Genomic DNA, 17825 nt, shown 5'->3' on the forward strand with positions numbered 1-17825 from the left:
GTTTCAAACAATAGGTTTCATTTGTTCAATTTTTGGAACAAAAGATATCAACAACCCTCACAACAATTGGTACATGCTCAACTACTGGTGCTCTTCACAAATAACTAGAACAATGCAAGATGATTGAAAGTTTTTTGTCATTAAAACCCTTGCCGTGATTCGTACCACGACCGATCAACCCAAAAAGGAGCGTTCTCAACATTCCTCGCAACTGGAGTTCAAAACCCTCGAAGAGTAGCAACAAAGCGAAAAGAAGACGAATGAAAATTATTAGAAGGGGCAATATAAATTGCACGAGTGAAACTAGTGCTAAAGAGGGCCGGGGTTCGAGTCGCTCTAAGGAGAGAAGCCGTAACATTATATGCATGTTGGCTCATGGATAGACACAAACAACGCCACAACAACCACCTCTAAAATCTCTGTTAGTGAGCCCTTAGGCTTCCAGACAAATGGATGATGAAATATTATACTTGCGTGTGCATATGTTACAATATTTCGTTGCCAAAAAGGTGGAGAATAATTCTAGTGAATTAACAGAGAAATGAAAAAAAAATTCAGTAGTGATTTTTCAAGGTGGTGTATTGGGGGAAAATTCGGTGCCGCTAGATTTAGCATAGGTTTCGACAACACCCGCGTGCGCTAAATTGGGGGTTTTAATTTGACGAAAAGGTGGGGCAGCGTGGGCTGACCACGTGGAGGTCACCTTCCTCGTAATTGGTTAATATAAATAAGTCAAGGTTTTGTTTGAACGGATACTTCACGGGCTAACAAAAATGTTTATGTACGAAGCTTGTTTATAAAATTGCTTATATTATAGTTTATATAAAAAAATGAAAGTTTAGGTTAATTGATTAAATTTTTAAAATTATCTTGTCTCTCTACCTATCTCTTTGCCTTCGTCTACCTTTCTCCCTTTATCCCCCTCTTCTTTCTCCTCCCACCTTTCTCTCTCCCTCTTCTCCCCATCTCCAGTCTCTGTCTCTACTTATTCTCTCCCTTTCTCTTCCTCCCTCTTTCCATCTCTTCTTATATTTTCCTCCCTCTATCTCTTTATATCTTTCTATTTATTCACTCTCTTCCACTATTGCTCTATCTTTATCTTGATTATTGTTTTCCTCTATCCTACTCTATATGTAAACATGTCTTCTTTTCTCTATCCATTCATCTTTCTCCCTCCCTCCGTCTCTTTCCCTCTCCCTATAATTTTGTATTTATATTTGTTCACCTCTCTATCTCTAACTCTCCATGTTTATTCCTCTCTCTCTCTCTATCTCTCTCTATATATATATATATCACTTCCATCTCTATCTATCCCTCAATCACCTCTCTTTATCCTTCACTCTCCTTCTCTTTATACCCCTCTCTTCCTTTATCTCCATCTCCATCTCCATCTTCCTCTCATCTTTATATCCTTATGTATTGTCTCTCACTCTTCCCCCTATATCTCTCCCTCTTTATATCTCCATCTCTCCCTCTATCTCTCTTCCCTCTCTCCCTATTGCAAATATAATATGAGTCTAGTGGTAATGAAGCTTGAAGCTTGATTATCTTTTGGATTTAGAGATTTTATTGTAGTCATGTTGGGATCCATATACGTGGATGCATAGTTGATTTGAAGCTATCACTTCTCTATTGAGACCTTTTTTGCACAAACAACATCATTTGCTAAATGGCCTACCAGTTGACTTCATGTAATACACAAATATATGTAAAAAAATAGACCATTTTTCCCTAATCGACCTTCCACATATCATTGGCGTACTTATTGCACACCAAGGGGCAATTGCTAATACTAAACTCTCTCAAAATAAAACATATAATTTTCTAACAAAATATGCAAATTCCACCAGTCCATTTCGTAATGGAGAAAACCTCCAATTCTTTATAATTTAAAGAAATATAAATAAATATATGAATAAAGATTCGCAATCCACTTCATCGCGTGAAGCTTATATTTTCCTGGATGCAGAAAACGGTTGGGCTCCACTGAATCCCATTTATAAATTGACACAAACTCGTCGCATCCACGTGGCTTCCCACTAAAATTGTCCGGAACAAAAAATATTCTTGTTCTGAAAGCACCTTCATTACTGTCCAAGCAATGATATAAGCTATTGGAATCGCAGAAGGCCCGAGGTGGAAACAGAGGAACTATGGATTTCTCCACAGTTTTATTGCTGTTTTCTTTGGTTTTTGCGGCGACTACCCCAAATCTCAAAGCAATCGAAGAAGATCCCACCGTCAAAACAATGCAAGATTTTTCTGGTTATTTTGAAGAAGACACTTACGGCTTGCTGGATTCTCAGACTTTATTCGTCGACAAAGAAAATTTACAGCGCCAGGCAAGAAAATTAAAATGAAATTACTTTAATTAACGGAGCTTTCTTGGGTTTGCAAGTTAAAATGCCTCGTATAACACTAAGATATCGTGTGCCAGATTTTACCAGTTTATTTAGAAGATTAAGTATAAAATTTAAAATAATAATAAAATAGAAGGTTGTGATAGGAGATCTGGTCATTTTTTTTTTCAATTACAAATCGTCTGCCATATTTTCTCAATTTTCTCTCAGTCGAATATTTTGTAATACCTATAATGGGTCCAAAGGACCAAATGTCATTGTATGCATCAAACTCTATAATAAAGTGTTTCTCTGAACAACTGTCCCAGCTGTGCAAAAGACATATAGCTCCTCATCTCACTCTTCTTTTGGCTCTTCTAAGTTTTATCTATCTCTTTTTTTTAATGTACAGGATTAAATTCATCAAAATAATATTTCCTCTTTTTATCTAATGCTCTTTCCCACATAGACCTGTCAAATTTATCCATAACAAATGCCTTTATTTGATTGTTATTTGGAATTCATTCGATCCACTTGATGTTTTGTTTCATCCAAGACTTCTTTGATGACAACTCTAGAGCATCTATTTGCTCCCATCTATTCATTTTTCCAGATATTTGAAGAAGTGAACCATAGTAATGGCTTCGATATGGAAGGGGTATCTGTTTTAGTTCGAAGAGTTGATTGAAACTTTTATTTTAAATTTGCTTGTGATTAGGTGTTTTTATCTTTCAAGTGCTACCAGTCCATAATTCTCTCATAAAGCACCATTGGAATTACCGATAGCCCAAATAAAATCTGGATAATTTTTCAATTCCATAACTTTGTTTTTTTTCTTTTGTTTTGTAATGCAAAAAGTGCTATCAACCCTCCCAAAGTTCTTTTCCTTCTGCAAGCTTCCCAACTAAGTTTTTCACTAAAGTTAATTCCAAGGTATTTGTACTCTATTACTCCTTCCAAGGTACCCCTTCAAAATAACTGTTTAGCTCACTTTTTTCTTTTTGTTGAAAAAGACCATGATCTTAGTCTTCTTGTTGTTAACTTGCATACTCACCTCCTGCATACTCACCTCCTTGCAAAAGTACTCTTGCAACCCTTGAGTGGAACTTGTGATCAAAATGAGATCGTTGGTGTACAAAAGAAGTCTCACAACATTCTCTCCCCAAAGAGCACTATCCCCTCCTTCAAGATTAACCATTCTTCTAGTTTGTACTTTGTTGATATATGAACCAAATAGGGTAGGTAAAAAAGTAGTTTAAAGTTTTTCTTTATTACTGATTAGTTTTCAGTAATATGGAGGACACTTTGCTACAAATTATGGGAAAGAAGGTTTTATCCAATGCTTATTAAATTTTACTAATTTTTTTGATTGGTCAAATACATCAAGGACTTGCACTAGTCTTGTTCAATTGGATATGGTAGTTTACCTGAATTAGTTCGATACATTCTAAGCATGTAACATGTCTCTAAAAACCCCCATGATTTTGGAACATTGATCTTTGTTATGAAAACCCCCATGTTTTGCCATTTGATGGTAAAGTTTATTCATTTATTTGATTGGTCAAACTCACTCTAGACTTGCACCAATCCTATTTGATTAGATATGGTAGTCTACCTGATTCAACCTTCCTACATTCTAAGCATGTAACATCTCTCAAGATCTAAGTCTCCACCATAAAAGCCCCCATGATTTACCAATTGAACTCATAGGATTAAGGTGCCATCTAACTTGTAAATCCTATGACATGGTTGATACATCCTTGGAAAGTGTCTTAAGGCAATTAGGATGTATTTAATATGCAAGACAATTTACAGGTACTAGCAAAGTGAGACCAATTCTTGTAGACTTACTAAATGTTTGTTATGATATTTTTTAACTTCCCTCTTCCCTGTTGGATGCCTAAAGGCTTGAGTGGTTTGCTTGCGGTTATAGTCACTTCTCTAGTGACAGGGAAGCTTTCAACCTATTGGTCAAGATATAATAATTTGCCCCACAAACTATTTATCATACAATTTGCATGCTGGCTGATTTGATTAATTTTTGCAAATTGTTTGAGTGAATATGATAAATAATCATCATAGGTTCATTTCACAATGTCTAATTTTGATAATGGCTTCATTACACTCAATTTCATTGCATAGTATAGTCACAAGGAAATTTTATATATAAATTTATGTTGCTGTTCCAAAATTTAATCACAGGAACTCTGTACAGCCGAATTATTTTCAACAAAAATTCAATGTTTAAATGCCTAATGTGTAATGTCCCCATTTAATGAAATAGTTTAATAAAATGGCTAAGGAGTTGAGCAATGCAACAAGGATAAAATTGGACCATTACATGAAATTTTTGTCAAAAAATGAAAATTTTACTCTGACACGCTTACCGAGGCAGAATTTCGCCTAATCCTTGGACTGGCTTGATCCTCAGTCCATCCTCGAACTGTGTTTTGAATTTTGTCACATTCTGGGTTTGTTTGCTATGTCTTTCCTTCAATTTCGGGTTTTTTCTCCTTGACTGCAAATGGGAAATTTTCCTTGAATTGCAAGTTTTAATGATTTTCTTTTTTTTGGTTTTTGTAGGGAAATTTTTGGCTAATTACAAGTGCACTTTATTGAAAAATAAGAACTTGTAATTTGCTTTTTATTTCCCCCTTGTTGCTTTTTGGTTATTTAAGTTATAATAGGGATTTTTTGGATAAGTTACAAGTTTACTAGTAATTCTTTTGAAAACCCCCTATTTTAATGTCTTTTGCTTGTAATAGGGATTTTTAACCTCTATTACATATGTGCAAGTTATTAAAACTTGTTGTAGGGATTTTATTTTCCATTTACAAGTAAAATATAACTTGCACATCTCTCTCCAAAACCCGATTTTGCCTAGAAATGAAATAAAGTGACATTTAAAACTTGCTATTTTGCCCAAAAAACCCGATTTTCTCTATAAAGTGCATTTTGGGGAATTTTGAACTTGTAATTTCATTTTCAAAACCTGATTTTGCCTTGTTGAGAGAAAAGTGATAATTAAAACTTTTTATATGGGAAATAAAACCCGATTTTCTATTTTGCATGCAATTTCGAACTTGTTCATCTTTCTCCAAAACCCGACCATCCAAGAAAAACGGATTTGTTGAAGAGTTCAAAGCAATTTTTGTGGAGATTTGTTGGAGATGCAAGGCGTTTAGGATTCTTCCCCTATTCTCATGCATTTGCCAACACATATCAGGTCATTCTAGGGTTTCGGATTGCTGGTTTTTTGGTGTTAAATATGCAAACACGTTTTTACCAAAACCGTGATTTTCTCTCCCAAGTTGCCACGAATCTCCAATCTCCTAAGTCGTTTTTGCTTGCTGAGGTAAGGCGTTGAAGTTTAAAGAAGATTGGACCCCTTCTTGGGCCATTTTACTTGCATTTGGTGCCACGATTTGCTGCAAATAACGTTTGTTTGAAACTCGGCAAGGGTTTTGGGAGTTCATTCATTGCTTATTTAAGGGATTGTTTTCTTCATTCAAAGATTAATCATCTTGTTGAAGAAGCATTTTCAGATTGGAGCAAGGTATGATTTCTTTCCTTTTCTTGTTTTCTTGTTTTCTTATTTTCCTTTTTAGTTGTAAATTTGTAAATATCTTTTTTTTCCCCAAAAATCGGTTTTGTGAGAGAGATTTTCCCCCTTGATAAGCAATTTTTTAATTGCATTGATCTTCCCTATTTTCCCTCTTTACTTGTATTCGGGATTTTAAATCCCGATTACAAGTTGGATGAAAATCATTGTTCTTCCCTTACGGTTAAAATTTTTAACCATTTTTTGTTGAAATTCCAAGTTGCAAAGATGAAAAATGCCCATCCTTCCAAAATCAGGTTTTCAGAACCGGATTGCGTGTTCAAATTTCTTCCCATTCCCAAAATCTTTCCATTTTTATGCACCCATAACGCCTATAACCGTACTTTCCGTTCACATCATTTCCCGCAAGTCTAATTCCCATTTTTCACCCATTTCTCAATTTACCATTTTACAAGTATACTTGCATTCGGGTTTTAAAAATCCGATTGCATGTGCATTCTTCCCAAACTTGTATACTTGTAAAATTTTCCCCAAGATCCGAAATTGGTCAAAGTGAAGATTCCTAACATTTCCCATTTATTTCCCCTCTTTCTCTCACAAAATCGTGAAGTGCAAGGGTTGGAGTTCTTCCCATTTGAAGAAGGAAAAATGTTAGTTGCAATTGCCTTAACACTTTTAAGTCTTCATCGCAGTATACTAGGTTGTCCTTCAATGTCAGATTTACCATCATCTCCAATTCCGAAGAAGATGAAGTATAAATATGATAAGTACCAAAATGAGGTTTCACCTTCTCAAGTCTCTTCTCCTTTGGATTGTATAAAAGATACAGAGATAGGGCATGTGGACATGTCAGAATTTGTCAAGAGGGTAGAGGATCCGTAGGATAGCAATATGTAGCGGCTGTTGGACAGCCATATCCATCACACATCTTCTTTTCCAGTGGCTGCCCTAGAACCTGAATTTGTTCTCGCTTGTGCCCATCACTTTGACAAGGAGACAAGAACCATTAAAAATGATGATGGTGAAGCAATAATCCGCCTTGACGCAAACACAATTGAGAAAATCTTCAGAATACCACCTGCACTTGTTTAAATGGAAATCTCCAAAGATAGCGCAGCTGAGTACTATGTGAAAAGGGAGAAGGACTGCAAACGTCATATTAACAGGTGGATTCATGAGCCACGAGCCACCTTCTCAAGGTGGGCTAAGTTATACTGCTGTGACTTCAAATGGGAGATTGGAGACATCATAACCCTCCTCAGCAGGATAATGGGTCTTGAACATTCTAATGTTTTTGAGCCCTGGATGTACCAGTTCGTCATGTTCATAAGGCAGTCCCATCATATATCATGGGGAGAAGTCATCAACGATGCCTTGTGCGAACAACTTGCAGCAGTCCCTTCCACCATGACTTTCTATATGAATTCATACTTAGTCTATTTGGTAGCGTCACTCTGATATTTCCCTGGTCTTTCTACCAAGGGTGACTGCTCGCTTATATCGGTATGGGAATACTATGATCAACTGCCTTTGAGACCCAGCAGATTGCATTTCAGAAGAGTTCAAGATGCATTATTCGGTTACTTCATGTGTTAGTTTGACAGAACTCTGAAGAACAAAAGGATATTAGATGAGGCATGGGAAAGAGTGAATGAGTATGGATGCTTGTTTCTTCAATTCCCGACCTTTACCTATATGAGAGTCGGATGCTATAGTGGGTAGCGATACATGCTCCCTAGATACCCAACTGATAAGATCATTCTTATGGAGTTGGGAAGACAGATCATGGCTGCCCACGCTCATCAATCCGTCAGACATAAGGTTGGAATGGGGATTTCTACAACAAACCCATTGAAAATTGGCCGGTAGTCTCTTGTCACATCTGTCAAAGCCAAGGCTATGGAGATTGAGATGCAAAAAATTAAGCTCAAAAGGTTTAAGTCCAGAGCTTATTTTGATTACCAGGGTATGAAGGAAAAGATCAAAAAGTCCTTCGTGCACGTGCATCGTATTGAGGATATTTGGGTAGATCTTCGTACAGAGTTTGAAATTCTGAAGATGGATTACTGCAGGCTCACTGTTGAGCAAGTTGTTGATTTGAATTTGGTGGATATCGCACAAGGGATGATTGACAATGGGCACATACTTGATCCTGAATATATTTCATGAAGGGTTGAGAAAGCTCCACTTTCTTTAATCCAATGGTCACACAAGGAGTGCATATCCATTCTTGAGAGATTTCAGCCTATCTTGGCTAACACCAACGCTTGGCTGAAAAATAATGCTGTTAGACTCATTAAAATCAAGATTGGAAAAGAAGATGATTCTACAGGGCCTCTTGGACGTAAGTCTGAGATTCAGGTTGACAACAAGGAAGGCACATCATTTTCTAGCACCCGAATCAAATTGTGAGTTAGTCGGGCAGTAGTACTTCCTCCTGAGGAGGCGACAGTTCGTGGAAAAGGAAAGTCACGGTTCCATGTTCAGGTGATTGATCTTGACAATCCAGAAGAAGGGCAACAATCTGATGATGCTCCTAAGTCTCCAACTTCAGACTCGGCTCATGAGATCCCTTCCTCAGTTTCCATTGAGACGCCCCTTTCTCCTCCTGACTTAATGGTGGAAGAGTCTCCTCAGAATGCCGTTCCTATTTCAGCATACGAGCCACCTCCTGATCATCAACAAGAGAGTGTGCTGGAAGTTTCTGAAGATACTCCTGCATGTATCCAGTTATCAGAGATTGATACCTCCACTTCTGGTTTTGAAGAATTTATGAGGCAATCTTCATGCCCATTGGTTACTGAACAGACCGTGGTCACCATCCAAATAGATACTCCTCCCAGGATGACCACTGTTATTCAAATAGAAACTGCTTCTCCTTTGCCTACAATTGCTACTGAAGGAGAGTTGATGCCTTTACCTCCATGGCTTAGTTCTTTTACTCCAAAAAGGAAGAAGCAAGAAATCTCACCTAATGCCTTTGATTATCAGCAACTTAAACAGTTTAGACCTAAGGTTGCTAGAAAGGCCAAGACTATCTCCAGAGGAACTGTTGATAGCAACAAGATTAAGGTAGCTGAAATCGTTGAACCCATTGCAGATAAGCCACTTGAAGAGATGTTAGCTGCTGATTACAAAGTTACAAGAATAGAATTGGGTAAGCAAACGTATGAGGTGATTAACCATGATCCCTAGTATTTTGTAGCTTCATTAGTATAGCGATACGATGAACTCCTAGCTAAGAAAGATAAGCTAGAAGAGGACAACCGACAACTTGTTGCAACTGTTTGTAAAATTACAAAACCAACTGGTGAGGTGAGTAATCCTTCAAGTTCTACCGAGGCACGAGAATCAATTCGTAGTGTTGAAAGGGCTGCTCAGAAAGTACAAGCATTGGATTCCTGGGTTGATCAGCTTCATGATCTATGTGCACAAGTGCTGAAAGACATTTTTCAGATGATGTCTAAGTTGGAGACTATTGAAGATAAATTAAGTCATACCTCCGATGCTTTTAAGAAGAATCTGGAAAGTGTTGAAGGTAGTTTGACAATCTGGTGCACCATGCCCCAACAACAGTTGAGTGTTCTACAGGAGCATGCCATTATCCTTTCCGGGGTCATGTACTTCGAATTTGAAGAGCTTCTGGAAAATAAGGCCCTTGTTCTTAAATCCCTCATTGAGGAGATTGGTGATGCAATGAGATTACGGGGTGAAGTTTTCCAAGATATTGTTTCTCATTGTGAAAATGCCTCTTGCAACATAATAAGTCAGGATGGAGAGCTGATACCAGAAGAAGTAGTTCTTACAGATTTACAGATGAGGATTCATAATGAATGGAGGAGTGAACAATTCTCAGCTGCTTCAATTCAAATTTTGATGAAACACCAAATCTTTTTGCATGAAATTCAGTCCATCTTGGAGAAGGACAACTCTACGCTCCTCCGATGCCATGATACCATTGTGAAGACCATGGTTGTTGCCAAGAACACCCATGAATCGGATCCTGATGAACTACGAATGATCATCCAGAAATTTGAAGGATTCATGTCTTCACGTGCTACAGCTTAAGTGTTTTTCAACACTTATTTGTATTTTTCCAGATTTGTAATCTTTTAGTTGTAGTTTTTCTTTTGACAAGTTACATGTAAAAGCTTTTTTGTAAAATGCAAGTTAAGTCTTTACTTGCACTTTTGTAATTACATGTAAGACAACTACAATTTGTGTTCAATTAGGACTGTAGTTGGAATAAGTCTTAGTTAGTTATTGAATAAGTCTTGGTGGTTGAGAGAATCTCTCAAGTTAGTTAGGATCCTCCCACCTTTTTCTCAAGACTTCTCTTCTATAAATACTTGAGGGGTCTATTGTAATCTTTATCTTTTGGAAAGCACGCAAAAACTCTGCCAAATTTACAGCAAAGAAGTCTTTGAGCTTTCATGTGTGAATTCAAGAATTGAAAGGAATAGAAGGAAATTGCTCAAGCTTTGAGTCTTTGTGCTACATTCTTGAGTTTGTGTTTTATATTATCTTTCTTGCAAGTGTTTCTTAAAGAGCTTAATCGCATTTGATTTGCAGTCTTTGTGCTGCAAGTATTCGAGGTTAATATAAATTAGAATAAATACTCTTTTGAGAGGAGCTGTAAATCTTTGTGCTTGCACTTATTCTTAAGAGAGTTTAGAAGCAGATTTTGTGAGAAATAGTTGTGAGTCTTTGAGCTTATACTACTTCTCATTGTTTTAAGTAGAAAAGAATAAGATATTCTAGTCTTTGAGCTGTTATAATTTGTTCTTGATAGCGTTAGTATAGAAAAGGGTAGATAGGATTTCACATATTCAAGTCTTTGAGCTTGATATTGCTGTCCCGTCCTGAAGGAAGTGACGGAAGTCTTTGAGCTTTCAGGAAACTTCATTTCCTTTCTCTCATTTCATTTCGAAAGTTGTTACTGTTGTTTTATATCAAATCACTATCGCTTTTCTGTGAAGAGAAAATGATATTGTCTTTCTTGAAAGGAGGAGAAAGATTTCTGTCCCATCCTATTTTATTTTCAAAGTTGTAGTTAGATAGGGGGAGCCTTCCCTTAATTAGGAGAGTTTTACTCACACGCTATGGTTGAAACCATAATTTTATTTATTTCCCCAAGTGTACAAAATTTTCAACCAACAAAAATTAAGGATGGAAAAATGACTTTGGGTGTTTTTATAATCCGAAGAAAAAAATAAAATAAATCCAACTAATTTTCCTTGGAGGAGGCCGACCTAGGAGAGGTCCTAAAAATGAATTATAAAGCCCTAAAAAGGTGATCGGCCCAATTTGAGAAAGAATAGTAAAAATAAAAATAATATTATTTTATAATCTTGGCGCCTAGATTTAGTTTGGCCCTTTGGGAAAATAAGAATAAAATAAAATAAAAAGGAATTTGCCAAGAGGAGTTCTGCCTTGTGGAGTTTTTGTTTTGGAGGTCTATAAATAAAGGGGTTTTGAAGTCATTTGATCATCATTCACATATCATTTTTTCTTTTGAGTTTATCTCATTTGGTTGCAGTATTGCTAGCTTCATTCTAAGGACGAAAACCCTTAGGAATTTGGTGAGTTGGATGAAACCCTAGCTCATCCTTGTGGAGGTTTCATCAGGGAGACCTCATTGTGCTTCATTGTTGTCATTTGGAGGAGAAGAACTACATTGCATATTCAGATTTGCAGGATATATTCTGGGAGCAACCTCTTAGCAACTTTGTGGAGATTGCTGCATTAGGGTTTCACCCTACCTTGAGCTCTACACTTGGGCAAATTTGGAGCACTGATTTTTGAGGGCCTTTTTACTCGTTTGAAGATGATTCGAGCAGACATCGGTGATTAAAGAGGTCAGCAGATCTTAGACACCATATCAACTGCAGTCTAGTGAATCAGAACTGGACTATTAGCTTTGCATCGATTTCATCTGAGCTGTAACAGACCTAGTGCTGACCATTTTGGGAACCTAGCACCACTTTGAGGGTCGGCTAGGGTTTGGAAATTATTCTGAACTGATCTGAGGTATTTTGGTATTAAAATTTGCATATTTATCTCTGTTTTATCTCAGAAGATGTAAGGGAAGTCATTGTATTTCAGTACTGAAAACTTTCGGCAGATGTAAGGGTTTTTGTTTGTATTTTCCTAAGCTTAGAAATAATCTAAAATCTATATCATTTAGCTGCAACAATCAGATCTGAAATCTGATCAGAATTCTGGGTTTGTAATGAAAATATTTGTATGCAAATAAATTTTGAGAGTTTTGTGCCCTAGTTTGCATAAATTGTTATTTTTTCCGAGTATCCCTATTTGGGGATATTACATAATGCTGACCTGTAGTTGCAACCAGCACAACTTATACTCAGATTCCTCACAACAAAGATGTACAACTCACCTAAAATCGTATGATACCTTTGCTATGGATGTATGACAGCTCATAATAGTTGAATGAATGAATGGAAGATTTTAATAATGTCCATGAGTCCAAAGGAGCCCATGGGATCTAAGAACAGCACGTGACCCTCTAAAAATTGGGCACCAAAGCCTTATACAGTTTGTAACCTCCTATTTGGATCTAATCTTCGACAATGAATTTTGATCAATAAGTTTGCTGTTTTGCCTAGCCTTGCCTCCTCAAACGAAATGCTTAACTTGTCAATTTTCAAGATGTCCTTATAGCTGGTATGGATGTTTCTGTACGCTGAGCATTCCATGACAAAGTGCCATTCTGTCTCTACCAATTCAGCATTGCAAAATAGGCATATTATCTTTTCCCACTCCTATTTGGGTATCATCCATCTGCTAATTTCACATCTTAGGTGATGAGAACTATTCCTGAATTGCGCTATCAACATTTTTTCTTTCCATCTAATATCCACTCCTATGTAGGCATTTTCTTCATGATCTCCTATGAGGTTAAATTCTTTGATATAATAAGCTTTTTTTTGTCCATATGCCGTTCCTGAATTTTTGCCTCACAAACTTTTTTATTTTGCAATTTTTTTTATCTGCTGCGTTGGGTTTAGAAAGCCTTAAGAAGGCTGTAACAGGTTCTGAAAAAGGGCTTTTAAGCCTTTCAACAAGCTTTGACTCCCTTATTTGTGGCTACGCTGACCACTTTACGTGCAATGTTTACCCTAGAAAAAGTTGTGACCTCCTTTCTGACGTTTACAACTGGCTTGGGGAAGACATGAAGTGATACGCTAGCATGTAAAAGAGGCTTTAAAATCTTCAACAAACAAATCAACCACTTTGCTGATATTTGGAGGTGTATGACCCCTTTTTGGGAGCTCCAAAGGGGGTACAGCTGGGAATAACACTCAGCAATAAAATATAATCTTTAATTCATATTTCCACTGCACAAATTGCACTAAAATTTTTGCTCAATTCACTTGCACACACAACACAACAATCTCTGGTAAATATATTCACTTGCACACACCACTCACAAATTTATTATTTGTTCACAAATCTTCAATAAATTTGTACTTGCTAACTTGTGAATTTGGAAGATATAACAATCTGATTCAAATCCTTTGATTCTTCATTTTTGCACAAATTATGACTTTGAATGAATCACGCCCTATTGGCTAGGGAAGATCTTTCACTCTTGAAACCAATCTTTGTCATAGAGTTTTTGTTCTAGGGTTGTTGAATGAACTTGCTCAACCTCCACACTAGGCTTTCAAGAAAATATCAAATGTCCAAAATGAATGAAATTAGCCTGTTCAACCTCTTTTTATAACCCTTTGGAAATTTCCAAAAATCATATTTTAAAATCACTTTTAAAATAATAAACCTTTTTAACCCTTTGGAAATTTCCAATAATAAACCTTTTTACCCCATAAAAGTGACTTATTTAATTATTTCCTTTTTCGACACTTTAGTCACTTAAAATTCATCTTTATAAATGTAGACACCTAAAATTGTCCTGTCTAATTAAATAAATATTTTTATTTATTTAATTATTTTATCCCAAGTCTTCCATTACTTAAATAAATCTATTTATTTAATTAATTCATTTATCCTCTTCTAGCCTTATTTCCTCATTTAAATAATTACTTTTATTTATTTAAATTATCCTTCCCCTAAATTAAATAAATATTTTATTTATTTAATTAATTCCACTTCCTCTATTAATTAAATAAATCTTTATTTATTTAATTAATTCATTAACCTTTTCTATCCATGACACATGTCATTCATCTCTTAATTCTTACACTACCTACCCTCTCATTATTTTATTATTTCTTCTACTTGCCCTCTAATCCTAGCCGACCATCTATCTTTTACACCTCTTAATCTTATCCCTCCATTTCCTAAAGTGTCTTTTATATAAGGAGATACTTCCTTCATTATCAATCTCTCCCAAGCATTCTAAGCACTCCCACGCATTCTAGCATTTGAACTTTCATATGCGATCAAGCCTACTTGCAACCACATTTCCGTTCTTTGTTGAGCTCTTGTGGACACATAAAATCTGAGAGCAAATATATCAAGCAAGATCAATGGAGATAGGAAGAATGGAGATTCAAACCCTAGTGGACATGTGATGGTATAATTTTTGTGATTTTGTTGGTTTGCATTGTCTTAGATGATCTGCATATGTTATGGTGGATTTTTGTTGATGTTAGGCTAGGGTTTTGTGGTTGAATCTATTTAGTCTTTCAATATTGTTGTTTCCATTTTTACCATAAACAATAAATAATTAATATAAGTTGTCTTTTAATTTTGTTTTTTTGACAACTTTAATTATTAAATTATTTTTTGCAAATCCAACCAAAGTTGTGGAAAATACAGAAATAGCTTGAAGATGAATTTTGCCCGTGCCAACATAATCAAAAGCTCATTGGAGACCCAACCTAATAAAAATGGACATCCTCATTGGATCATCTTCGAACCATCCTCTGGAAGAGATAGGAACCAGCGTTTCAGGAATGAGCATCAAGGAGCTATGGGTCATACGTAAGAAAAGGGTCGAGTCTGGAATTATACATATCAGACCACCATCTATTCTTGCAGAACAAGTATCACGTCACGGCTTTGGATAGCATAGCCATTTCAGACAATGACCTCAGGAAGCACATTTACGTAATAAGTCAGAGACACAGTTGCAGTCGTAAGCCATATTGGCAGAATGCAAATCCTTGTTATTCATATCAGAATTTTATCTCAATTATAGAACACATTCATTGGTCCCTTAAAGGATAATTATATCCGATATTGTCGATAAAACATTAAATCCATACACCTGCGTGTACTATTCTATTTACATCAGAAATAACAGTCAATAATTTGGATTATAATTATTATAAAGTCCAAGCCACAATCCTTTCAAGGAATAAGTTCCAGGGTAGATCGGAAAGGGGACTAAGTCTCTCACATCTAATTTGGATTGCTCATCGTGAGCAGTTGCTTTTGGCACATATCACTTGCTAAGGACAAGATTATATCTCAAAGACAAAATATCCTCATTGATATTTTAATTCATCGATATTACTTCTGCAATGATAGTTCTTTGTGGAAGAGTATTAAGAGCCACGGTTGAAAGAGGATAGAGAGCAGTCACCCTCAATCATTATTGTGGGAAGGATTATTAAGATCGATCACCAATGATTATCGGTGCCTTGGGGAAGTCTAATAAATTAATTATAGATTAAACAAATCTGGTTGCAAATAATTTAAGCTAGCAATCAGGAATAGTTATGAATGATTGAGAGGAGATTTCCAACACAAATTACATGACTTGAGAGGTGTTAAGAAACTGAGAACAGAGTTACAATATAGGAACACCTGTCTCAAGTATATAAATCAGAGAAAACCATCAAGATAAGTTTCGTCTTCCAAAATTATTCTTAGCATTATGATTTAAATATTATAGTAAAATGTCTTTAGAATCAATGAAATTATATTTATAAATGTCTTACAATTCTCACTTTAAGTTAGAATTGTTGTTTCAGGACTAAATCAAGGTGATTCCTGAATGGGGACATTACAATTGACCAGCATTATGGAAGATTGAACACTTGTCATGAAGCATCATTGAACGGGTTGAATAGGGACAAATTGGGGTGCCCAACTTTGGGTGGTGAAATATGATGGATTATGACAATGTAAGAAGTTTAAGAAATATGTTAAAAATGGTCTAGAGGATCTTTTATCAAGGAGGGTGTTGAAATTTGGTGTCTTGGTTTGGATGCCGTACATCCTTTGGTATTGCTAATGGATTTCGAAAACCATTCATGGTTTCTAGCTTGAACCTCACCAATTTATTGGTGCTTGGAGATGTAGTTTGTATGAGTTATTTTTTAGGTACGTTATGTTGCTAGAATCATCTCAGATCTGTATTTGGTGATACTCCTGTAAGAGTCAACGCCTTGATTACCATTCATGGTCTCTATTTTGAACCTTGCCTATTTATTGGTGCTTGGGGATGTAGTTTGTATGAGTTTTTTTTGTAGACACCATTATATTGCCGGACTCATCTTAGAATTTTATGTTGGTGATACTCTTGTAAGAGGCATAGCTTTGATTGTATTGTAACCATGATTGTTGTTGAATAATGTGGTTTTGCTTTTGGAGTGTGGGGTTTTTCTCCTAAAAAGGTTTTCCACATCTAACTACTAATGTTGTGATGTATTGTTTATATGTGTTTCTCTCTTTTGTAATTGTAAAGATCTTAAATTTGCACAAGACTCTCCTCTGAGGTTAGTTTAGGAAGCGTTTCCTTATACCTTTCTTCCTTTCATCTGCAGTGTAGGGATACGTAGGGAGTTGAACCTGGGCACTCTCTTATAAGTTACATATGAATCCCTATACCATTGTATGAAAACCCTTTGAATTTGAACATTGTAATTTTAATTATAATTCTAATTATAATAATTATTTTTAATGGATCTTAAGGTCATTGGGGGTAAAGCAGATGAATTTGCTATAGTTTTAATTATTTTTCATATTATTATCAAGGGAATTTATGTTGAAATCAGTAATATATCTAATATCACAGAGTATCTGAATTTGGATTTTTATGGATCAGCACTTGTAGTGCTAAAATAAATGTCTGTTATAGTCTTCTAGGCTGTGGAAGGCCGTATGCAAGAATTTATGTTACTGGAGAATTCAACAAACCATTATGGAATTTTATCTTGCCATATGATCAGTGGAATTATGGGATGTCTTAGTGCAACCATGCTCTTACGAGCACCCCACATTACTATTACACCACAACCCCTTGTGCTTGAATTTATTTTGATATGATAGGATATGAAAATTGTTTTTTAAATTTGCTTCATTAGGAGACATTCTGCTTCCTGTTGAGATGAGTTTCTGTTGTGTTTGGGTAATTTTTTGCACCTAATTGCAGCCTATTCGGCAAACCTTGTTAGAAGTATTTTTGCCATTGATGTCAAGTTCGATCAGATGCATTGATGAAAATTATAGTGTTTTTGAAACCCTAGATGGATAGATGAAAAGGTGTGCTTATCCTGGAGGATGATCTGAATCTTCAGACAACAAGGTTTGGACGGTATGATGAATGATCATCATAAACTTTGATATTTCGTGACTGAGATCGACTCTGAAAAAGAATAGTAATTCAATGCTAATTTAATGAAGACAATAAATCAATGTACTGTGTCCTTATTTTCAGAATGCTAATATATATGGAAGTTATCTCTGTGTTTCCACCAAACAAGGATAAAGAAACGAATCAAATCTATGTTGTTTTGAAGACAAAACTTCCTTGTGCAGTCCACCATAAACATATAAGCAGATTGACATTTTAAAATATGGTTAAAGAACTAGTTATCGGTTGCTTTAGTTGGTTGGATGGTTATACAGTTGCAACTATCTTCAAAGCAGTTGAAAAAGTTATACCCGTAGTTGTACTTGTCATCTATTTTGTTTTCAGGATCACTTTG

At 35.8% G+C, this 17825-nt stretch overlaps 1 protein-coding gene across 2 annotated transcripts in view; it reads left to right on the forward strand.

The window, feature by feature from the left end:
• The first annotated feature begins 2000 nt into the window (after window positions 1-2000).
• Window positions 2001-17825, forward strand: part of LOC131037474 (ureidoglycolate hydrolase) — a 274909-nt gene continuing 259084 nt past the window's right edge. Inside the window, exon 1 of one of the 2 annotated variants that reach the window (XM_057969614.2) lies at window positions 2001-2342. In XM_057969614.2, coding sequence (XP_057825597.1) covers window positions 2154-2342 — 189 coding nt within the window. In that variant the 5' untranslated portion in view covers window positions 2001-2153. The remainder of the gene's footprint in view (window positions 2343-17825) is intronic. The other variant, XM_057969613.2, reaches the window with a different exon arrangement.

The sequence above is a fragment of the Cryptomeria japonica genome, chromosome 6 (assembly GCF_030272615.1).
Source record: "Cryptomeria japonica chromosome 6, Sugi_1.0, whole genome shotgun sequence".
Taxonomy (NCBI): Eukaryota; Viridiplantae; Streptophyta; class Pinopsida; order Cupressales; family Cupressaceae; genus Cryptomeria; species Cryptomeria japonica.